Source organism: Stegostoma tigrinum, chromosome 23 (genome assembly GCF_030684315.1).
Source record: "Stegostoma tigrinum isolate sSteTig4 chromosome 23, sSteTig4.hap1, whole genome shotgun sequence".
Taxonomy (NCBI): domain Eukaryota; kingdom Metazoa; phylum Chordata; class Chondrichthyes; order Orectolobiformes; family Stegostomatidae; genus Stegostoma; species Stegostoma tigrinum.
This window is the reverse complement of record NC_081376.1, coordinates 35,111,870-35,137,148: the sequence shown is the minus strand read 5'-3', so window position 1 is coordinate 35,137,148 and position 25,279 is coordinate 35,111,870. Positions and strand designations below refer to the sequence as shown.

At 39.6% G+C, this 25,279-nt stretch overlaps 1 protein-coding gene across 2 annotated transcripts in view; it reads right to left on the bottom strand.

Annotated features, from left to right (window-relative positions):
- The window catches only part of lmtk2 (lemur tyrosine kinase 2), a 102,478-nt gene that overhangs the window by 64,077 nt on the left and 13,122 nt on the right, over positions 1 to 25,279 (bottom strand). Inside the window, exons 2-4 of one of the 2 annotated variants that reach the window (XM_048551671.2) lie at positions 4,113 to 4,234; positions 3,321 to 3,474; positions 1,004 to 1,077 (exon numbers count right to left, since the gene is read on the bottom strand). In XM_048551671.2, coding sequence (XP_048407628.1) covers positions 1,004 to 1,077; positions 3,321 to 3,474; positions 4,113 to 4,234 — 350 coding nt within the window. Of the gene's footprint in view, positions 1 to 1,003; positions 1,078 to 3,320; positions 3,475 to 4,112; positions 4,235 to 25,279 lie in introns of those variants that run through there. The other variant, XM_059654065.1, reaches the window with a different exon arrangement.

Sequence of the window (25,279 nt, the reverse complement as noted above, 5' to 3'; positions counted from 1 at the left end):
TCCACGCTGCCCCTTGGAGCATCCCACCCAGACCCATCCCCCTATAACTCACACACCCCTGAATACTACGGGCAATTTAACATGGCCCATCCACCTAGCCTGCATATCTTTGGACTGTGGGACGAAACCAGAGCACCTGGAGGAAACCCACGCAGACACAGGGAGAATGTGCAAACTCCACACAGACAGTTACCCAAGGCTGGAATCAAACCCAAGTCCCTGACGCTGTGAGGCTGCATTGCTAGCCACTGAACCACCATGCCGCCCAAAGGCAGCTTTTTAAACAGAATTAGGAATGGTCAATAAATGATAGCCCTGCCTGCCAGGCCCACAATCCACAAATAGGTAAAGAAAATATACACCTAAATTCCATGAAGCACCCTCTGCTACAGCGGTGATCATTTTTCCACGTCACTGACTCATGAATCTTGAATGACATTATCTGTTTTTGCCACATCAATATAAGGGCTACAAGTTTACTAAGAAACTGTGAACTTGATTGAGAGCACCTCTAGTAATGTCGAACAAGAGCCTTGTACTCAGACTTATTTAAATCTTGCACAGGATGTGAGCATCGCCGGCAAGATCAGCTTTTTTTTGTCAATTCCTAACAGTCCTTGAGAAGGTGGGTTGGAATTATAGGTGGGAGGACAGCATGCAGTAAGTATCATATTCAAACGTAACTACAATAACATCCTGTTCCTTTCAGAGGGTGGGATTCCCATAATTACTTTAAATTGTTCAACCATGTTTGGTGTTAGAACAAAATCAGGTATGAAATTTAGTTTCAATGGTTGCACACTTTACAATTTTATACATTTAAAATCTGACTTAAAATGTAGTTTAATTTACATGAATAAATCCCACTTTTTTTTCCCTTTACTAGCAAATGTCTGAATCACAGCTAAAAATTTACTAAACACATTTCAGAATTACACTTAGTTACTTTTTGACTAAAAACACATTGGGATCCTCATCTTTAGTTTGTAAAAGCTGTGCTTACCTTACCAAACCAGCCATTTCCAATTTCCTGGATGTAGCTAAGATGATGACGGGCAAGAGGTGCCGAGGATATTCCTTTACAAAACAAATGATTGAAGAATATTTTATAAAAGTTCCAACAGGAAAACATTGAGCTTTAATTTCCAACAATTTTCTAAATCCCAAGTTTTATAATTTGAACTAGCATCACTAGGCTTAGATGGAACATACACAACAGCAATTTCTAATCAGTGGGAGAAAGGGGAAGGAAGAGAAAGGACTTTGGTGAATGGATCACGATGTAAAGGACGCATAAAATACATTGATACAAAAATGCCAAATACTTCATTGTAGTAGTCTATGCAAAAAGCAAAATATTAGACTTCATGAAGCATAAATATTTGATCAAATAATTACTAGTTTTCACATATCTATAAACACCATCAATGCAAAAGTGTTATAAAAATATGCGGAATGAGGAACTTGGTTAGGGGATTAAAAGGGAAAAATATTTTAGTTGTAAGAGACAGCCATTTTTCCAACTTAAGATGCATATATGTCCTAAGTACTCCAAAAGAAGTTGAGAAGTGACAACAGCAGACAGTAGGATGTTTACACCATGCCGAAAGACAAGACATCAAATCTCGTGAAGACCTTTAGTTACAATCCGAATTTTACTTTCACTATTACCTTGATGTGTCTACCAACTATTTTAAATATATTTAGTGACACAGTACATTTTGCAAATATTTATTGTATGTATTTAAACTGCTACTTTGTGTTAATGGTACTCAGTGTACTGTTATTGTTCTGATGTATAATTTACAAAACTGCACACAATTTATAGGTAAACAAATTCAATGGAGTTTAGAACATCGAGAGTTAAAATTTTCAGACATGTTGATAACAAGCAATCATGCAACAAATGTCAATTCATTGTGTTTTCATGATCCATATTAAGATTAGGTAAGAATAAGCCCCTCTCCACAACAAACTGATGTGAATCAAATTTATTTCGCTCTTCCTTTCAGAGGCTGGCATTTTACTGAGATAAAAAGTTACACATGCAGCAATTACACATGAACATGCAGAAGGCCTCGCGGCAGCTTGAACCTGCTTTGGTAATCATTAAGATAATAACTGATCTAGCTGCAACCTCAGATCCATTTTCCTACCTCAATGACACCTTTTCTCTGCCTTAAAGATACTGAAGGACTCTGCTTCCACCACCTTTTTAGGAAGGGTGTTGCAAAGAGTCATGTAAAAGCAAAATTCTGCATTGGTCAGGCAATGACTATCTCCAATAAGAAACAATTTAATTACCAGCCTTTGGCATTCAATGGTGTTACTATCACTGAATCCCCCACCATCAATATCCTCGGGGTTACTATTGACCAGAAAGTGCAGGTCAGAGGCTAGGAACCTTGCAGCAAGTAACTTCCTTCCTAGCTCAAATAAAGGATATACAACAAATAAATACAGGGCACAAGGCAGCAGCGTGATGGAACACTCCCCAGTGTACGCAACTTCAACAATACTCAAGAAGCTTGACACTATCCAGGACAAAGCACTCCGAATGCTTTGGCGCCATAACAACAAGCACCTACTCCCTGAAATAAAGGATGTGGGTTGGAGGAGCTCAGCAGGTCTGACAGCATCCGTGGAAAGGGAAACACTCTCCACAGATTCTGCTGGCAGTTCTTGAGTTTTCTAGCGCACAGTTTTTATTCCAAAGACTCACAAACAGAGCCACTTTTACTCAAAAAAATCCTCACAGATTGCGATATTCTTAAATTACGAATGTTATGGAGATCATCCTGAGATTTTTCCAGGACTCTTGATCATGTTCAGGAACCTTAGTGCTTACTCCAACAGACATCATGTACACCGCAATACTTACTTTAGTCAGTTGCTGGGAGCATCACAGCAAGTTTAATTCTGCCAATGTCAGAAAGGCACACATCATCAGCATGAGTTTCTTAATGGCAATCAAGAAATGGGAACTCTGTAAAATACGGTCTGTACTTATGAATGGTGGGAGAGGCCAATGGAATTCTGATATCATCACCCTAGCTGAAATCAGCATGTTCGGTAGAGGCCACAAGGCTGAACAGAAGAACTTCCTGGTTTATATGACTCAGCTATTCACAAAGATAAATTTACTGGCGTAAAAGTCAACCCAAGAGAAAGGTTACTGCAGTAAATTTCAACTGATTCTAAACCATGATTTATAACTAAAAATAAGAACTGAAATTCTGAGGCCACATATTTGTCAAGCAGCATTTACTGATATTTAACCAATGTTAAAATATTTATAAACTGTCAAATTCAGACCATACCTTGTGCTTTAGATGACTGAAACTGTGTTGGAGTAGCAAGTACAATACTTGGAACTGTAAGTGTGTAAACTTCAGCAGGTGCTGGAGGTGAAGGGGTGTCTTCTGCTGGTGGTATGAAATCATTTTCTTCATCAGGGTTATCATCTTCAAATTCCTGAAAAAGTGAGCAACACACTAACATAAAAACAGTTATTGGGGCATTCTCATGGACATTACTTGCACTGCTTTAAGCAAAACCTCCATGTTGAAAACAGTGCTATAATGCGCCGCATCTTCTTCACAGTGTGGCAAAAATACTTCAGCAGTTTAGACACTGCAGTGACCATTTTCTTTTAAAAGCCCCTGGAATCAAACAGCACATATTTCTAGAACTAAAGCCAAACAAAACATCTCCTTTAAGAGGTATTCACACTATGCAATCTGCATCCAAAGCTCTAATGTAAGTAAGAGCCACAAGATGAAACATACGTCAACAGTTACAAGCGCTCATTCCCAGAAAAGGTAATAAACTGAAATTAGTCAGATAATTTCAGACAATGTCTTCTTGCCATTGCCCAAAACCAGCCGACAGAAAAATAATCTGAATCAAGCCAGTTAAAATCTCATTTGTGAAGTAATCCTCCTGAAATAGCCAGCTGTAAGTCAACGTGGGACAATGCAGCACAATTTCCATTTAAAGTGATACACAGCCAACACAATGTAGGTAGCTGCAACATTGCAGTTAATAAATTATGTGGCAGCTGATAAAAAAAATTTAAGTCAGAGCAACCAAGATGCATCTTATGTACTCACCTTGAAATTTATTCCCTGTTCTTTACAGCAGGATGCACAGTTCACAAGCAGGATGATGAGGACAACTAAGCTGCAACCAGACAGTATAAGCAGTGATGAGGAGACTTCAACAGCTGCTTCCCCTAGAAAAACAGATTGCAATCATTTTCCAATATCTGTTTTTCCATGCATTCCAAGAAAAAAAACTAGTGTACAAGTTCAACTGAATAACATTGTATTGCTAAAATTAGAATAATTGAGATAAAGTTAACAGTTAAACAAATATTTTTATTTAAAAAACTGACTGCCAACTAGAATGTAAAATTATGTACACCATATCACAAGTTAAATTTATCACATCTAAACAAGTTGTCCCTAGGCACAAACTGGACGTCCTGTGGATAAGAACAAATTATGGTAATGCAAAAAATTGAAGTCATCTAGAGGACTTTTATCCAACATGAACTCTAAACTGAGTAAGGAATGTATCTGTAAATGTACAACATAGGTCATCAGCAAATCACCCAAAGCATTTTACAACCAATTATTTATTTCTGAAACTGCATAAGTAGATGCGGCACCAAACTGGGGCACAAGATCTCATAAGAGTGAATAAATAGCTAAATGCTGTTACTTGAAAGAGCCCTGTTGGTCAATGTGTTAAGAGTATGCCCTGCTCTCCTTTGGATAGCTCAACGGGATCAGTTCAGTTTTCTTGAAGCAGGTCACATTTTATCCCACAACAGATCACTAGCAACACAGCACTAAATTATTTGTATATGGAGCAAAGTCAAGGGCTCAACTCAAGAGGCAACAACAGTGTTACTGGCTGAGCTGAGCTGACATGATTAAAGTAACCATACAGTTTGCATCAGACCATATTTATCTTGAGTATCTTTAACGTTCCATTATATTGAGCCTTTTAACAAAACATAAACTGCACAAAAGTTAAATACACAATGGATAACACAAGAGTATTTGAGAAAAATGATACATGTTGATTCATTTGTGCGGTCTGCAGGAAAAATCTGCTGTTGGGTATTAACTGTACCCTAAGCCTAGAATTGAGTCTTGGCCTTGATTTTGTGCTTTTCAGGACAACGTGGCGCTGCATTTGGAGCCGGTGTACTTGGTCACCATCTGTCTCCTTCAACGTGGCATGCTAGAGTCCTGACCTGAACGGGGCCTACTGCTACTTGTGTCTAATAAGTAATACTCGTAATATAAATATAAAAAACACATGATCTAGTAATAAGTGAACAATTGCACTGTCCTTGGGAATATTCCAACAGATGCAGGGAAGAAAAAATACATTGAACGAAAATAGTTACTGTGTCGCACAGAACAATCTATGTTCAAAAGCCAGTTGTCAAATAAGTTCCTGTAGGTCCAAATAGGTAGCCTTTGATAAAATATTTGCAGGTGATGCAACAGAGCCTATTATGAGGATGGATTTCCTACTATTTTCTGATAATGACAAAATGTTATAACATCGCTTAACTTGCATTTTTCAATTTCTAGAAATGGAACATTGGCCTGAATTCACATTTTGCAATCATATGCAAGAGTAACACCAGCATTAGAAGCAGCACTTCATATGGACTGCGTGCCGCAATCCTAGTTTGGGGGTATTAAACTCCTTGTCTGTTAGACAATTTTACTATGTGTCTGCGGGACTAACAGCACACTGAATCTTACTAGCTTTAACAAAGCAACTCCGCATGAAATACCAAGTAAATGTGGAATATCATCCAGTATGGTTGTTTATTGTATCTGAAACTTAGAAGTTTTAGATTTACTAAGTTCAAACTGCAAGCACCATTTTCATGGTTTATCAAAAGGACTTTTTTTTCAAAAAACAGCATGTTTCTTATAAGAAACATCAAGAATCTGCTCATTCTGAAAGAGACATGACTTGCTTAAAAGTTCAATATACTATTAGAAAACTATAATGGACAAAAGCTGAAATGTCCAGTTACAGGTTATGTACAAATTTGTCAGACAGCAAAGAGGTTCTATCCAGCTCTGCATTTTTAAACAGCCATTATCAGCTATAAATAAATGTTATTTATAAAGTTTAAAGACATAAAGGACAAGTTAAAGCTTGTAGACAGAGTAACCAACAAATCTTTCCGCACTGCTACAAGCTGAGAAGCATACGTGCGGTGACATTCAGAGCCATACAAACATACAAGAAACAAGAGTAAGCCACTCGTCGTTTCAAGGCTGCTCTCCCATTCAACGAGACCACATGATCTGATTCCAACTTCAATTCTACAGTCCTTCATATCCTCAATAATCATTCATTCCTCTGGTAATCAAGAATCTACCTACCTCTGCCTTTAAAAATATTTAAAGGTTCTGCATCCACTGAAGGAAATTCCAAAGACACTCAACCCCCAGTAAAAAAATGTTCCCTCGTCTCAGTTTAAAAATAAAGAGTTACCCATTTAAGACTATAGATAACAAAGTGTGGAGCTGGGTGAACACAACAGGCCAAGCAGCATCTCAGGAGCGAAAAAGCTGACGTTTCAGGCCTAGACCCTTCATCAGAGCTTTCTGATGAAGGGTCTAGGCCCGAAACGTCAGCTTTTGTGCTCCTGAGATGCTGCTTGGCCTGCTGCGTTCATCCAGCTCCACACGTTGTTATCTTGGATTCTCCAGCATCTGCAGTTCCCATTATCACCCATTTAAGACTATGATCCTTACTTCAAGGTTCTTCCACAAGAGGAAACATCGTCTCAACACTAACCCGGTCAAAGCGCCTCAGGATAATGTATGTGTCAAGTCAGTCACCTGTGACTCTTCTAAACTCGAGGAGACAATCTTAGCCTTTCCTCATATTTCAGGTATTAAGTCTTAGCATCCTTCTGAAAATACAGTGACTAGTACTAAACAGCACTCCAGATCCAATCTCACTAATGCCCTGTAATAACCAAAGCATCACCACCTTACTCTTGCATTCAACTCCCCTCACAGTGAAAGCAAACTTTTTCAAATCAAAAATCTTTTCTTGCTGTACCTGCACACCAACCTTCTATCATTCGCACACGAGGGCACCACAATCTCTCTGCCTCCCCTCTCAAATTTAGATAATGTGCTTCTTTTTCATACTTTCCATAAAAAATGAACAATTTCACAATTCCCCACATTGCATTCCATTTGCGAGATCTTTGTTCACTCACTTAACCAACCTACATGTGCTTTGTTTCCTCTTCATAACTTATTTTTCTATCCATGTATAATCAGCAAATTTAGCTACAATACCTTTGATCTCTTCACCCAAATCATTTATATGAATTGCAGAGTTGAGAGTCCTGCATCAATTTCTGTAGCACACCACTTGTGACATCTGGCAGTCTGAAAAAGACCCATTTATTTCTTTTTTCTGCTTCCTATTAGCCAGCTAATTTTCTATCCATGCCAATATGTTACCCTCTACAACCTTCCACAAACCTAACGCATTTTGTAAAATTAAATCTAATGCATCAACAATCTCACTAACTACTTCTGTTAAGACTCTATTATAAAATCCATCCACATCTGGAGAACTTGTCAACTCGCAGTTCAAACAATTTACTCAGGATTACTTTGCGATATTCGCAATTTTCTTGAGTTCCTCCCTCCCTTTTCATTTCCTGACTTACAACAATATCTCAAGTGCTTTGATTTCCTTCAGTGAAGACCAATGTTAAAAAAAATCTATTCACTTCAGCTGCCATCACTAATTCCATGGGCTCATTTTTTAAGAGGCAACAATTAAGTTATTAACTCTCCTTTACTGAAATAAAATTTTCCTGTTTTCCTATTTTTCCTAACTTTCTCTCATACCTTAATTCTTCTCTCCTTATTAATTCTTTAGTAATTGTGCTTTCTTTTCTTATGTTCTGTCCAATCTGCTGACCTCCCATTTAACTTTGCACAATGACATGTCTTTTCTTTGACTTTGATACTTTTTTTTTAAGTTGATCACAGTGCGTCCATGGTTTATCATTTTTCTTACTTGCAGATATGATTTAGTCTTAGACCCACATTCCTTTAAACTACATGAAAAAATTCAATCATATTATGGTCAATGCTGCCAGGGGCACTTTCACTACGAGGTCAGTAATTAATTGCATCTCAATCAAGACCAGATCTAATATAGCCTGGTCTCTGGCTGGCATTATAATATTCCGGTCTAAGAAACTGTCCCAAAAGCATTCAATTAATTTGACCTGTAGACCATTTTGTCCCTTCTCTGAATAACCAAAAGATCCCAAGCAAACATTACTAACAGGATAATTTCATGACAAAAATACTCCCAGTCCCTAAAACCACCTACTTTGTGTCATTTTAAGATTACAGAAAGGGTATTTACACCTCCTCCTGAAAAGTGCCCAGGAGCCTTCTCCCCTATAAAATCATTCCCATAGACTATGGTTTAAAACCACAGTTCAACATCCTCAATGTCAGGCCTGATCATAGTAGTCACAGTCCGACAGCCCCTCCACCTCCGGACATCGAGTGGACACTGCCCACCTTGATTCTCAGTCCTCCAAGATACCTCTAAAGTCAGTTAACTCTCTGAGAAGGCAGGTGGACAGTAGTGCCACTTGCGCTACTGCAAATGTGTCAGCTGCTGTCTGAGCATGCAGATTAGAAAAAAAGAATTAATTCTTGGACAAATACCATCCTGGAAGTCTAGGTCTGAAATGCATAATAAATTACTGAACCTGCCCAGAAAATCCAAAACAGCTTATCATTCTGTTCAACTTGCACATAAAGAATGGTGCTGGATGAGAAAACTGTCTGCACCTTGAAAGTTACACAAAGCACATACTGTGGAGGGATGGACAAGATTAAGGAAAGGTAAACTGGTACTCTAATGAAGATTCGTTATATCTGGTTAGTAAAATTTAATCGATATCAGTCCAGATGCAATGCCAAACACGTCCATTGAGGGTACACTGTTCAGAATGGTCTGTTAATTTCTCCAGTAAATAACAGCGTAAATAATTAATTCCTGATTGCAATTCAGTCAGCTATTAAACTGCTCCATGTTGATTGCACTGGAATGCGCACCTGCGATGTTCCAGGTTTTTAGATATACTGTATTGACAGATGCTCGACAACTCTGGCTGGCCAACAGAAGACAGCGAGTGGTAGTAGAAGGAAAATATTCTGCCTGGAAGTCAGTGGTGAGTGGGGTTCCACAGGGCTCTGTCCTTGGGCCTCTACTGTTTGTAATTTTTATTAATGACTTGGACGAGGGAATTGAAGGATGGGTCAGCAAGTTTGCAGACGACACAAAGGTCGGAGGTGTCGTTGACAGTGTAGAGGGCTGTTGTAGGCTGCAGCGGGACATTGACAGGATGCAGAGATGGGCTGAGAGGTGGCAGATGGAGTTCAACCTGGATAAATGCGAAGTGATGCATTTTGGAAGGTCGAATTTGAAAGCTGAGTACAGGATTAAGGATAGGATTCTTGGCAGCGTGGAGGAACAGAGGGATCTTGGTGTGCAGATACATAGATCCCTTAAAATGGCCACCCAAGTGGACAGGGTTGTTAAGAAAGCATATGGTGTTTTGGCTTTCATTAACAGGGGGATTGAGTTTAAGAGTCGTGAGATCTTGTTGCAGCTCTATAAAACTTTGGTTAGACCGCACTTGGAATACTGCGTCCAGTTCTGGGCGCCCTATTATAGGAAAGATGTGGATGCTTTGGAGAGGGTTCAGAGGAGGTTTACCAGGATGCTGCCTGGACTGGAGGGCTTATCTTATGAAGAGAGGTTGACTGAGCTCGGTCTCTTTTCATTGGAGAAAAGGAGGAGGAGAGGGGACCTAATTGAGGTATACAAGATAATGAGAGGCATAGATAGAGTCGATAGCCAGAGACTATTTCCCAGGGCAGAAATGGCTAGCACGAGGGGTCATAGTTTTAAGCTGGTTGGTGGAAAGTATAGAGGGGATGTCAGAGGCAGGTTCTTTACGCAGAGAGTTGTGAGAGCATGGAATGCGTTGCCGGCAGCAGTTGTGGAAGCAAGGTCATTGGGGTCATTTAAGAGACTGCTGGACATGCATATGGTCACAGAAATTTGAGGGTGCATCCATGAGGATCAATGGTCGGCACAACATTGTGGGCTGAAGGGCCTGTTCTGTGCTGTACTGTTCTATGTTCTATGTTCTATGTTCTAACTCAACCAGGGGTACACTAAGCTCTCTGTGCATTTGAGCTATGAAAGGCGAAAATAAAGAACATCCTATTTAAACTGTCGAGGTTACTCAATTGCAAATTCATCAGATTATTGCAATAAAAACAAAATCCACATTATCAGTTGCTGGGTCATGCTGACACAGATCACCATGGATCCTTAGGCAGCCCCTTCTAAAACAATACCGCTAGCTCTAGAAGTACAAAGGCAGCAGACACATGGGAACCACCTGCAAGATCACCAACACCTCACCATCCTGACTTGGAAATAAACTGCTGCTCCTTCAATATCATTGGGTCAAAATCCTCGAAGTCCCTTCCTAATGGCATTGTGGGTGTATCTATACCAAATGTTCCACAGTGAAGACAGTTCACCACCACCTATCAACGGCAACTAGGGATGGACAATAAATGCTGGTCCAGCCAGTGGCACCCATATCCCACGAGTGCATTTAACAAAAAAAACAGCCGTCATCTTTGCAATGCTTGACAAAAAAGAAACAAGCTGCAATTTTCAGAAGTTGCTTACTGTAGAAGGTCACAGTTGGGACAGCTAATTGAACACCAATCACACACTTGCACATCATTTTTAAAGCAAAAATAGAAAGGAATATCAAAGGCTTTTTAAGGGTGGCAATGTAACTCAATTAATATCCATGCTGATCCATTTCACATACCTTTATTGCATCATGGATTTAAATAGACTTAAAATGATGTTATCAATATATTTCAAAAACTTCCAATGAGTGTCTATATGGTGCGTAATGGTCTAAGTTGAAGGTCCAAATGAATAACAAAGCTCTATTGCTCACAAGAAGTTCCCTTAGGAGAGACAGGAAATTTGATAGATGATCTACATGGAATCAAATACTAACCATATGCTTTATAAAACATAATCAGTTATCCAATTCAGTTCAGGAGTTCAAGAATTGCTCCATACTTGTGGCCTTGCTGAATATCACTATGATTACAGTTTGCTACAAGTGGAAGTTGTTTAAAAATCATGTTCTCTCTCAAATATTTTTCTATTCACTTGTTCCCACACCAACATAGTTCTACCTAAAATGATACCATTTAACTAATGTAATATTGCAGTATTATTATTTTAAATATAGCATTATAATACAATCAGAATGTGCTTGCTTCATGCTATTTGCAATGGTCCATCTATAGTAAGCACAACTGGTGTAAATATAAAATATGAATAAAACTAAAAAAAGCTTAAAAACTGCTTTCAATAATCAATTTATCTGTTGCTTTAAGGCTGAGATCAATCTCGAGTAATGCATCCATAATTTTGAAAAACCAAAATGTAAAACATCAACACTGTATAATAAGATTAATTTTCAAGGAACTAGGATCATATTGCCCAATTCTATGCTAGGAATGTTAAAACTGTGGCTACACCTACCAAACTTAAAAAACATCATAAATCCTTTCTTTGTTATCAGGATCATACTTAGAATGTCATACATATAAGTATTGCCTCTGAACAAAATATGTGTTTTCACTAATTTAAAGACACTGACCCATTCAAATAAATCAGTTCAAAATTAGAGACTTTTACACCCTCTCTTCTCCCATAATCCTTATCCAGGCAAAATCGCCAAATTGTATAAATTACTGTACCAGGCACTAAAGCAGTCAACTAAAAATAGAAAATGTTGAAATATTCAGGTCTGACATCTACAGAGAGAGGAACAGTTACATTAAAAGCCTTTCTTCGGAACTAATTGGAATCAATCTATATTGAGATAAGAACTGTACAAGTTGTTGTCATTTTCAAACTAATTAGTGACTTTTATTAAACTATTCCTCTTTCTCAAACAAAGGGGCCAAAGCATGCAACATTTTCATATCAAGTATTCAAAATGAAGGGCCGTTGTCTAAACTGAAGCATAATAAAGGTTAAAGAAGTGGACAGATGTCATAAATTTGAAGATACTGAAATGTGAGACCAACTTGGACTTTGTGACAAGAGGATTTGAATATAGGGGCCAAAATAGCTTGCTTCAATTGTACAAACCCTGATGTGGCTGAACCTGAAGTAGTGCGTGTAGTTTTGATCCCCCTATTTCGGGAAGGACGCACTTGCCATAAACAGCATGCATTGGAGGATCACCAAACTCATTCCTGGACGGTGAGACCATGTCTTAATTCTTTACAGTTTAGAAGAAATATAAATCACAAACTTACACATTTATTAAAGGACTAGAAACAGTATATGCAGAAATGACTGGTGTATCTAGAACTATCGATGGCAGAGTCTCAGAAATAGGTAGCAAACCAGTTAGTCGTACTAGGTCGAGGATCAATTTCTTCGCTCGGAGGGTAATGTATCTTTGACACTTTCTACATAGAGTGCTGACAGTGATTGCTGTAGACATCAAGGCAATATCTGAGCCATTATGGAATTAAGAAATCTTAGCAAAACTGAAGTCATTTAAACACTCTGTTGGTTGGAGTCATACGCAGCATGAAGAAACAGGAAGATGTATTGGTTGTTGAAAGTCAATTTAAAGTCCCAGGACGTCACTGCAGGAGTTCTTCATGGTAGATACCTAGATATTTTCTAATCAACTTGTGTAGAGATGTTATCACACACCTCCAGAGCAGGTGAGCTTTGAGCTGAGCCTCCCAGTCTGGGGTCAGGGACAATACCACTGTGCCACAAGAGGACTCCCCAGCATCTCAAATTAATCTCAAACCACACTGTGAAAAGTTTCCCCTCATTTCCTTTTTAAAAACTATCTTCTCACTTTAAAAATACATGTTCTAGTTTTAAACTCCCCCACCATAGGGAAAAGACCCTTGGTAAATACCTTATCTCTGCCGCTCATGACTTTCTCAATCTGCCAATTACAGTGAAATAATAGAAACACGCTAGCATCAGACAAGACCAGCATTGTAGAGGCTTGGTAGGTTGTTGGGAATTTGGGATGATACAGCAGGAAATTTCATCAGACCTCAACAAAGTTGACAAAACTGAATATTGTAAGGTTTAGCTCAATGTATAAGAGGTGCTCAACTCGTTTTATTTGCATTAAAGCACTGGATTAAGAATGATCACTTCACTACACAATACTCACATATCCAACATATTACAATAATTTGTTAAACTTAAGAAGCACATACATTGATATACCAGAAAAGGAGGAAATAGTCATTTCTAGATTTAAAATTTCCACTAGCATTCTTCACAAGTTCAGTGCACTCTTATAAAACTGTGCCACAATTCCATTTCAGTTGATTTCAAAAACTTTTATTTTGACCTACATCATTCAGCTTTATTTTAGTGCTTTTCTTAGGAAGCTCCTGGGTTTTTCTTCATGTTGTCTTTTCTCTATGATTAAGAATAAATAACAAATAGTACAAACTTCTGTCCTACTGTTCCCGTCTCGTCATGACATTGATACTGAGCGTGTATCTAGAGTGATGTCTATCTGCATATCCAACGGACACACAGCGTGCTCGACCTGGGTCTCCATGAGGTCACCAACCTCACAGAGGTGGAGATGAAGCAGAGGGTATCCAGCATTGACCTCTTCCTGCTGGAGATGTGTTGAGTGTTTGCATAGGAGGAGAGGGTTAAAAGCTTGCACAGATTGAGAGTGATTTAGTCCCATTTGTTAATGGGACAGCAGCGTTGAACAGCACAATGAAACTTATACGGTTAGTTGGCCACTGAAGTCGGTCTACCCCACCAGCAGTCATGCACTTCTCTGACCGATTCTAAAATGTGCACCTCTTAAGGAGTGACAAGACTAATGCCCACCCACGGGCAGGCAGAATTGATATGCTTTCATTTGTGCTTTTACCAGTCTAAAACAACACTCCCTGATTTCCTTTTTCAGTGCACAGACCTCAGAGGTCTGCATTGAGGCAGTGACTTCTGAAATGTGTTTACAGAGCGTAAGCAAGATTTAGTTTCAAACGTCAAAAGCTATTTTACAACAGTGATTGGAAAAGGTCAATATTTATTTGATGTATTTCAGGTGCAGAAAACAAATGTGAAGTTCAGAAAAAATTGTAACTAAGTTCACAAATAACAAGAGGAGTATACCATCAACATTCATCACATTTTCTGGTTATTTCCATAATGTGCTGCTATAAGAAACTCTCAAAGGCATTCTATTAAATCCTCATCCAGGCTACTACTGTCAATTTGATTTTTCCAGTTCGTACATAAAGCCACCCATGAGTATTGGTATCCCTTTATCAAAAGGAGCCAATATTTCCTGTATTTTTTTGTCCTACACTGAGGTTCTTGTAAGGGGACTTGCAGGCCACTCCCATGAGTGATTCATTTCCTCTATCATTCCTTATCTCTACCCAAACTAGTTCTGCACTCTGATCTCCTGAACCAAGATAATTTCTAACTATTGCATAAATGCATCCTTGATTAAAGGCGCTACCATTCCACCTTTACCCAGCTTGCTTGTCTTCTTGATTGTTAAATACCTCAACATTCAGGACTCAATACTTGGCAGCCTGAAGCCACACCTCCATAACGAATATCAGATCATGTTTATTTACTTCAATATGCACTGTCAATTTCTTTACTTTGTTATGAATGCTACAGATACAGAATCTTAAGTTCTGACTTTTTGTTATCGAATATCTAATCTTGATTGTTGGTATATTTTTAATTCTTCTTTCCTCTCTGCCACTTCCTACCGCTCTCAGACCCTCACTTCTCAAACAACTATTTTCCTCCTTTGCCTTATCTCCAATCTTTGATATTCTACATCTTTTACATAGCGATCCCCTGCCACTATTTAGCTTAAAACCCACCCTACTCCCCTACTTAGGCTACTTGGCAAAACACTGGCCCCAGCACAGTTCAGGTGTACACTATCCCAGTGGCAAAGACCACATATTCTACAGTACTGGTGCCTGTGGCCCACAAACTAAAACCCACTTCTCCCAAACCAATCTTTGATCCACACATTGACTCTCTAATTTCATCTATCCAATGCATTTTGCACATGGCTCACATTAAGACAGGCACATGAGAACGAGATTATAACTTTTGAGATTCCACTTTCTAATTTAGTGCCCAACTCTTCATATTGCCTACACAGAAACTGTTCCTTAGTGATAGTTATGTCATCACTACCTACATGGACTAAGATCATTAGATCCTCCCCTTTCCACTGCAAGTCCCTTTCCAGCCATGAGCAGATGTGCCAAACCCTTGCACCATGCAGGCAATACAACCATCTAGGTTCTCACACATTGGCACTGTTCTCAGCAAATTCCCTCACTATACCATACTGTTACATTCTTTGTCACGCTTCCCACTTGAATTGCTCCTGCATCACAATGTCATGGTCAGTTTGCTATCCAACCTGAAGCCCCTGCTATCATCCAAGGAGTTTTCATACCAATTGTAGAGGCTGACACTCCAGCATTTGTGTCATCTGGGTCCCTTCCCTGCCTCACTCAGTCACACTCTCTTATCCCTGATCATAATCAGACAATCCTCTAAGTGAATGTACCAGCCTCCTGGTATGAAAGAAAGATGTAATTTTTTTTCCCTCCCTGCTGCATTATAGTTTATGTAGTTCAGCCTCCAGCTCATAACCTCTGATTTGAAGTTGCTCAAACATTTCAGGCTTGTTTGCCCTGGATCACAATGGAATCCAGGATTTGCATATGTTTCAGCCGGAACACAACACCAATCCTACCACACTAAAATGAGTTTCAATTAATTGATTACATTATTCACTTACTTGTGCTATTTTATATATTTGAAATATCACTTTATACACTAGGCTAATAGAAAAGATCTTAATGTATCAGAAGCTCACAAACAGCTAATGCTTTTCTCTGTAATCACACAAGAACAAATTCAAATCAATTTAATTATAACCTACCACTAATCTTCTCAGTATTATACACTATTTGTTTCAGCAAAATTATCTAAATTTCTAAGTTAAAAACAGATAGGAAGTTATGAAACACAGCTTTAAAATGTTTCTCATTGCTTCTCTACTGTCCTACCTTTTAACTCACTTAGCTCATTTCACCATCTATCCTCATAAATACCTACACTTACATCCAAATCATTTACATAAATGTTGAAAAGCAGTGGATCCAGCACTGATCCTTGTGGCACACCACTGTTCACAAGCCTCCAGTCTGTTAGGGAACCCATCACCGCCACCTTCTGTCTTCTATCTACAAGCCAGTTACGTATCCAAATGGCTAGCTCTCCCTGTATTCCGTGTGACTTAACTTTGCTAATCAGATTATGACAAGGAACCTTATCAAAAGCCTTACTGAAGTCCATATAGATCATATCCACCACTCTGCCATCATGAATCCTCTTCATTACTGCTTCAAAAAACAGTCAACTGAGTGAAACATGTTTTCCACCTCAAACCACGTTGACTATTTGTAATCAGTATTTGCCTAAATACATGTAAATCCTGTCTTTCATGATCCCGTCCAACAACTTGTCCACCACTATGTGAGGCTCACTAGTATATTGTTCCATGGCTTTTCCTTACCACCTTTAAATAGTGACATCACGTTAGCCAGTCTTCTGGCACCTCACCTGTGGCTATCAACGATATAAACAGATAGATGCCTGAGACAGGCATGGACATGATGGGCCAAAGAGCCTTTCTCGACTGTAAAACCTCTAACCTAAAATAATAACCATTCATGCTTGAGGATGAGATTCCCCTTCTACATGTTAGTTGTCCCTGAGTAAGGTATAATATGGAGTTAGATTTTGGAACAACTCCCTTTCTTGGGCCAGTATTTTAAGCATAAATGCTTTAACCTCACTGTCTCTGTGGGAATATATCTACTTTGCAAACCCTTCACTTAACTGTCATATTTTTAACTGTGAGCTGTTACAAGTATTAGCTTTCTTGAGCAGATCACTAATCAATAATATAGTTTATTAAGAACTGTCACACAAAGTGACACAATCCTGCTAAAATAGACAAATGCAACACTACTCAAGTATTTCAATCATGTTCATCTGTAGGACCACAAAACATTACCTCAAACTATAGTATCCTAGACAGCAATAAAAGGCTTGAAACATTATACCAAAAAGCGTTATCAAATTTGAATTTATTAACATGGTCATGGATTCTATACGTTGCTCATGAAAAATGCACAGGTCAGCAATTCTGAAACAAAAATATAAGGGTAGGTTACTTCGAAACAAAAATCTCTGCAGACGTGATCTCACACAATATTCATTTTTTTTGCCAATCTGCGCACAGCATAGTGTATACAGCATAATTAGCATTTCAGTCTTCACATCTGAGTAGGAATTATTCCCAAAGAGGCTCCTTTGCGTCTGAAGACTGCCTTGATTTTTGTCTATGGAAACACCTGGCCCAGGTCCCAACCCAGAAAGAGTCACCCTAACATTAGCATTCCTGAGAGGGGAGGTACGCATTGCCTAATCATACCTCATATCTGATTTACCCTTGTTCTCCTACTCCTGTAGGAGTTAAGCAGAGTTGGCTGTAGACATTTATTTGGGATTAATAACTGTGGTTACCGATTCTATGAAACAAAAGTTTCATTGAGAATAATCAATCACTTTGCGTTATATTAGTGGTTGCTACATGGTTTGCCCTTAATATGTTCTGGGTGTTATGAATTTGGAGTTGTTGACATGTGTTTTAATTGCTTACTCTTCCTGGTGGACGATATAGCAAAAAAAAAAGTGTCCTTTCTTTAGTGTACTGATTTCTATCAGAGTTTAGGTTACTTAGGAGGGCCTGTTCTTTTTTGTTTTATCACATAATTGTTATCATTTCAACTCATACAACAGAATTTGTTTCATTCCTGTCAACTGATTTTTAGTCACTTGGCAATGGAGGGTAGAAAGTGTTTGGGCTCTTCTGCTTCTATTACCAGGCCTGCCGCACTCTTCTTTTAAAAAGATTCTCTTTTCTAACATCAAGTCCATCTTACCTTCTTTTGGTGGCTTTAGGTGAGGAAGGAGACTCCAGGTGGCCCCTGCAGCAGAGGATGCGATGTGAACTTGGCTGTTCTTCATGGCTGCACCCTGGTGGTCCCTAAAATTAGGCTGCTTTGGCAGCAGCTTTGAAGGCAGGATGGCTCCAGGCCTTGGACACCAGTGACTGGCCTGTGTTGGCAGCTTCAGGAACGGTGATCTTTGGCTTCATGGAGCCCGCGTTTTTTTTTTGGGGGGGGGGGGAGGTCTATGTGTGTGTGCGCGCGCGCGCGTGTGTGCGTGTAGTTGGATCCTCAAGCCCATAGCCAGGGAATAGGCCAATTTCTCTCATTTTTAAAGTACACGATCGTGGAAGGATTATTATTAACTTTGTTTTCTGCTTTGTTACTGTGATGTTGTACTTTTGAACCTCTTTGCTGTTAGACTTTTATTTATTTACTTTTCTATTTTTTCCTCTAAGAATTTGTTTTCAAAAATCTGTACCTAGGTACCCAAGATGGTGCCATAAGTGATCAGAGATAATGGGAACTGCAGACGCTGGAGAATCCAAGATAACAGAGTGTGGGGCTGGATGAACACAGCAGGCCAAGCAGCATCTTAGGAGCACAAAATCTGATGTTTCAGGCCTAGACCCTTCATCAGAAAAACTTTTTCAAAACGTCAGCTTTTGTGCTCCTAAGATGCTGCTTGGCCTGTATGTTCATCCAGCCCCACACTCTGTTATCTTGGCTCCATAAGTGGTGACTTGTAAACTTTTCACTGTACTCATTTCAGTGCGGTGAAATAAAGACAATTCAATTCAATTCATTTCAACTCAGATGTGTACGGAATCTCCACCTATCTTCTTTTCTCTCCATCTTCGGTCCACCTCCCCCTCTCTCCCTATTTATTCCAGAACCCTCACCCCATCCCCCTCTGTGATGAAGGGTCTAGGCCCGAAACGTCAGCTTTTGTGCTCCTGAGATGCTGCTGGGCCTGCTGTGTTCATCCAGCCTCACATTTTATTATCTTGGATTCTCCAGCATCTGCAGTTCCCATTATCACCGTGTATGGAATCTGTACATTCACATACTTGTTTTACCCGATGATTGATTTTACATCCCCAGTTGCCTATTCTAACTGTTTCAGAATAGAGTTAAAACAAACCACACTTTACCGCAACAGCAAGGGAATATCCTCAAAATTGAATTAAAAGGCACTTGAGTTACAAAGTAAATGGAATAAGAAAGAGGGCATTTATCAAATTATATTTCATTATGAAGCATACTCTTAAATGTGTAGGATAAAAGGATCAATCACCTATGCAATGATCCTGAAAAGGTGCAGTTTGGCTGACAGATGGGGCAATTGTACCTCCTCCCATCCTAAGGAGGTGGGTACACAAGGTAAGCAAAAGGAACAGATTGTGGATACCGCGGTCAGTATGAAAATTCCGAAGTGTTCTGAGAGGTAGGGTTTAGGAAGATAATGGGGGAAAATCCTCCTGCTGTGTTCTGACTTATACCAGACAATGTTTATTGTTTAAACTCCTGTCCCAGAGTCCATTTTTGTCTAAATACATTTCTATTAAGCACCTTAGCACGGTGCTCAACACAAAGGGAACTTCAGGACTGAATGTTGTTGTTGCATATACAGTCATGTTTGGAATATATTTATAGCACAATATTGAGCAATTCTGCATGCAGGTCCTCACAGTAGTTGCCCTATAACTAGCACTAAGATCTTGGTTAATCTCAGTCGTTACAGGCATAGAAATTGTGGCTGGAACAACATATTCGTAAATATTAATAGTAAGTAGGCAGGCCTTGTCAGAAAATTAGTTACATTCTGATATATATTTAATATTATATTCAATAGTCCCGCTTGTTAGTTTGACACCTGATAGGAGAAGCACCTGGTGAGCTGTACATTGGCAGCATCATTGTCATCATCAGCATTCACTTGATAATAAGTACAATTGTCCACCCAGGAAATTCCATGCCACTGGTCTTGGGGTTTTAACGGGTTTTGCATGGCTGATGTGCCCAATCCTAAATCCACATCTCCAGCCATACGTTTGGCAGGGGTTTTTGGGAGATAGAATTGGTCCTTGGCCTTAAAATCAGTGGGCATTCCTTTGTTCTGTTCCTTTTCAATACTTCCACTTGTCTTTGAGCGCTCTCAAAGAATTGTGTCCCTTTCGACAGGAGTTTCTTCCAAGTTGGTTTCTTCTGAAAGAGGGTCTCCCATGCATTAATATCTAGAATGCAATTCAAAGGGGGAAGCCTTTAGGGAGTCTCTGAAACTCTTCCTTTGACTTCCTCTGACTTGAGCGCCTTCCTTGAGCCAGCCAAAGATGATTTGCTTTGGTAATCAAAACTCGGGAATCCTAAGCACACAGGATGGTGAGATTTTAATGCTATGCTGTTAGTTGCTTCAGGGATACTGGTATTAGTACAACTGTCCTCCCAGCTGATGCATAGAAACCATCTCAACATCAAAAATCTTCAGGTGACGCCAACATGTACTCCAAGGTTCAGGGCCGTATAGAAGAGTAGAAAGCATCTTGGTATCAGCACAGATGTCACGGTCATTGAAGGCTCTCATCCTTAGGTGTCCAGACTGGATACAATGTCGAATCTTTGCACTGACGTCTGACTTAGATGAAAAATGCCTTCCCGGCTTGGGGAAATGTTCCATGTTTCAGAGGATTTCTCCACTGATCTTTATGGAGGGATGGACTGGAACTTGACCCGGGATAAGTTGGCAAAGGATGAGTCTTCATTAAGTTGAGGCCTTGACCCATTCTGTAAAAGCATTAGGTGAGGCTATCAAGAGTGCAGAGTTGACACTGTCATTCATGTTCTGAAGTTCCACAAGTGAGGCTGGTGTCATTTTCTTCTTGGATTTCAACCGGTTGAAAGCTTTCCTGTCCATCCTGGAGACAATGTTAACATGACTGAGAAGCTTGGTCTTGGCAAGATGAAAAAAGCAGTTGAGATGATAAAAGAGAAAAGGGTGGGGGATGATGACACAGCCCTACTTGACGCCCGTCTTGAACTCAAAGTATTGTGCTATTTCACTGGTGAGGATAGTTGTCAACTTCTTGTCATAAAAGAAACAGAGGGTATTGATGAATTTCACTGAAGAGCCAGCCTTTGATGGGATATTCCATAGCACTTCCTAACTGAGTCTAAAGCCTTGGTCAAGTCAATGTTGGTGTTATGCTGTTCCTGGCATTGGAAGGGCATCAGTAGCAGAGCAAGAGCAATTTAAACATCTGAGGGACTGAGATGGAGAAACTTATTCTGTAACTCATCCCATCATTAAACAAAATTGCAGGTTGTACAAAGTAAAAATTGGAAAAAAAGATTCTGAGCAACACAAGTGCCCAAATTATCGCCTTGATCTACTCCATTGTTTGGGGGACAGACAAAGCATTGCTCCTTTCGATTCATATCCAATTAACTCTTAATATTCTGGTTTGAAGATGTCATTTTTAAGCCCAACATTACAAAGAGGCACTGCAGAAATTCACCAAAGATCCTACACAGCACCTTTCAAGTCCACAACCACTTCCGTCTGGAAGAACAAGAGCAGCAGACACAAGTCACCATTACCAATAGGTTTCCCTCCAAGCCACTCATCATTTTGACTTGAAAGTACGTTGCTGTTCCTGCACTCTCAAACCTACGTGGTCTGCATCGGTTCAAGAAGGCAGCTGAGCACCACCTTCTCAAAAGCAATTAGAAACGGACAATAAATACTGGCTGACCAGCAACGCTCATGTCCCATGAGTGAACAGATAAAGAACAACTGATTCTGCTGCAAGGATTTTTATCTACTACCCTCAAACCCCCAAGCATGTCCCTCTCAAACTTACAGAAAGCAGAGAATGAAATTGAAAGTTCAAATGCATAAGCTCCTTTAACTCTCAAGAGTATTGCAGAATTATATGGCTCCTAAACGAATAACTACAGCTTGTCCAAGATAACAAGGTGTAGAGCTAGATGAATAAAGCAGGCCCAGCAGCATTATAGGAGCAGGAAAGCCAGCTTTTCAGGCCCAGACCCAAAATGTCGGCTTTCTTGTTCCAACGATGCTGCTGGGTCTTCAGCCAACTCTACACATTGTTATCGCAGATTCTCCAGCATCTGCACTTCCAACAATCTCTGAAACTAAAGCTGGTCCACTCTGTAATCACATCCTCAGCTTTGATTTTTATTGCAGTCATTCCTAGCTTTTCTATTTTCCATTGAATACAAAAAACAACTTTCTTTTTTGAAATTAAGCTTCAAATAAATTGTCCTGCTTATTTTTTCCTGCATCCCCTATATTCATTCTGTCCACCAGTGATAAAATGGTCACGTTTCATAAAACTTTGATAATACACCATATACAATGAAAACAGAAATTTTGGAGAAACTATGTATGTTTGGCAGCATCAAAAGAAAAAGTTAATATTTCAAGTCTGGTGACTCTTCATCAGATACAAGATACAATGTCACCAAGTGGATTGCTCATTCAAAAGGTCTGGTACTGGCATGATAGAAAAAAAAACAAACATTCAGTCTTTCACGGCACATGAACATCACTGGCGAGGCCACCACTTACTGTAAATCAACGTGCCCTCAGGAATTTTTTTCCTTTATTCATTCATGGAATGAGGGCATCACTGGCTAAGCCAGCATTTATTGCCCATCCCTAATTGCCCAGAGGCCAGTTATGAGTCAACTACAATGCTGAAAGTCTGGAGACACGTCGGCCAGACCAGGTAAGTATGGCAGCTTCCTTCCCTAAAAGACACTTGTGAACCAGATGGGTTTTCCCAATATTCGACAATGGAATCACAGTCATCGTTAGACTCTTAATTACAGATAAAAAAACAAAAGAACTGTGGATGTCGTAAATCAGGAACAAAAACAGGAGTTGCTGGAAAAGCTCAGCAGGTCTGGCAGCATCTGTGAAGAAAGGAATCAGAGTTAACATTTCGAGTTTGGTCACCCTCCTCAGAACAGAGGAAGGGTCACCAGACTTGAAACGTTAACTCCAACTGTTTCTTCACAGATGCTTCCAGACGTGCTGAGCTTTTCCAGCAACCTCTTTATTAATTCCAGATATTTACTGAATTCAAATTCCACCATCTGCTGTGGTGGGATTCAAACCCAGTTCCCCGGAACATTGCCTGGGTCCCTGGATTAACAGTCCAGCAATTATACCACAAGGCCACTGCTTTCTTAATCACTTTCTTAAGACATTGTTGCCCTTACAGTGCATGTAACCTCAATACCGCTGTGAAAGGAGTTACAGGATTTTGGTCAGGCAATAAGTAAGTTTAATTGTGTTGAGGTGGTACCTGCTGGTGTTAGTGTACTCATGAATCTATTGGTCTGTTCTGCCAGGTGACAGAGGTCATGGATTGGAAGGAGCTGGTGAAGGAACCTTGATGATTTGTTTAATTCTTGCATAAAGTACAAACTGTTTCAACTTGCATCAGTGGAAGAGCAAGTGAATGTTTAGTTTATGGATAGGGTACCAATCAAGCAGGTTGCTTTGTCTTGAATGATTTTGAGTTCTTAGAATGTTGTTGGAGTCATATTTATTCAGACAAACGGAGTGTATTCCAGCAATTTCCAAACTCGTGTCTTATAGTTGGAGGACATGCTCTGCTAAGTCAAGACTGAGTTACTCTTCTCGGAATTCCAAACTGCTGACCCACTTCTTTCAGTTGCAGTGTTTATATGGTTGATAAAGTTCAATTTTTGATCTATGGTAACACACAGGATGTTGACAGTGGGGGAATTCAGCAATCAATGTCATTAAACATCAAGTGGAGATTCTCAAGATTCTCGTATATAGCCATCCAACTAACTGGCTACCTTGAGATTCAGAGTGATGGGAACACTGCGGATTCAGATTTGGTATCAGCTGAGACCTTCATGTTAAACACACCCTAGTCTTCCCTCTCTAACAAGAGAGAGTAGCCTAAGGACCTCTGGAACTATGTCAGTTTTCACTTTCAGATGGCCATTTCCTAGTATGTGGGGTAGCAATATTACTTGTTACTTCGGAGCCCAAGCCTGGATATTATCCAATTCATGTTTCATATGGTCACATATCCTTCAACATCTGAGCAGGAACCAAAAGCCAACAATACAACTGCCATCTCTATTTCTGAATTGCTGATGGAATGAAGGTGGCTAGGCATGGCTACGCACTGAACATTTCAGCCCCAGGACTCTGTTGTAGGGGTTATTAGCCTCCAACAATCAAAATCTTTGTGCTAGATACAAGAGAGATTACACCTAGATTCTCACTGGCTTCATTTCTGCCCAGGACTCCTTGCTATCATATTCAGCCCAGAGTAGTCACCCTCTGTTCAGTTCTTTCTTTCACATTTGCACTCACGTTTTAATGAGATGAAGGGCTGGGTGGCTTTGACAAACTGAGCTTCAATGAGCAAGCTACTGCAGTCTAAGCGCCATTTGACAGTACTGTTGACACCACCTTTCTCCTGCACCCAATGATTGAATGTGTTAAGCAAATAGCAATGAGGGAAATACCAAATGTAAACAAGTTTTTAAAAAAGTCTACCTTACGTCACTGGTTCTCATCTGCTCCTAGCACCTATCAGTCAATGACCTATAAGCTGCTAATGCTGTCAGCTGGACAATGTTCAACACTCTTCTTGTTCAAAGTACAAAATTCCATTGCTGCCTAAGGAGCTTTTGTAGCTTGCACTACAATCATATTCAACAGTATGTCTAAAATGCCCAATGTAACAAATCACAATGCCATTTTGTCTGATACCACGCCTTGTTTTATTTTGTTTGATAAAGGAAGCACAAGACATGAACTATAGGTATAGGGAAGGTATCAATACAAATGATAGCAAAATCAGGATGCAAAGTTTGCGTATGAGAGAATTTTTTTTAAACAGTCAAATTCTTGATGTATCGCCATTTGTTGCCTGTTATTTACTCTTCTTCACATTTGTGAGAGTGCAATGTATCATAAATCAGTATGTGTGAGGGTGCAAGAAGAGTGAAAGAGGGAAAGAGAG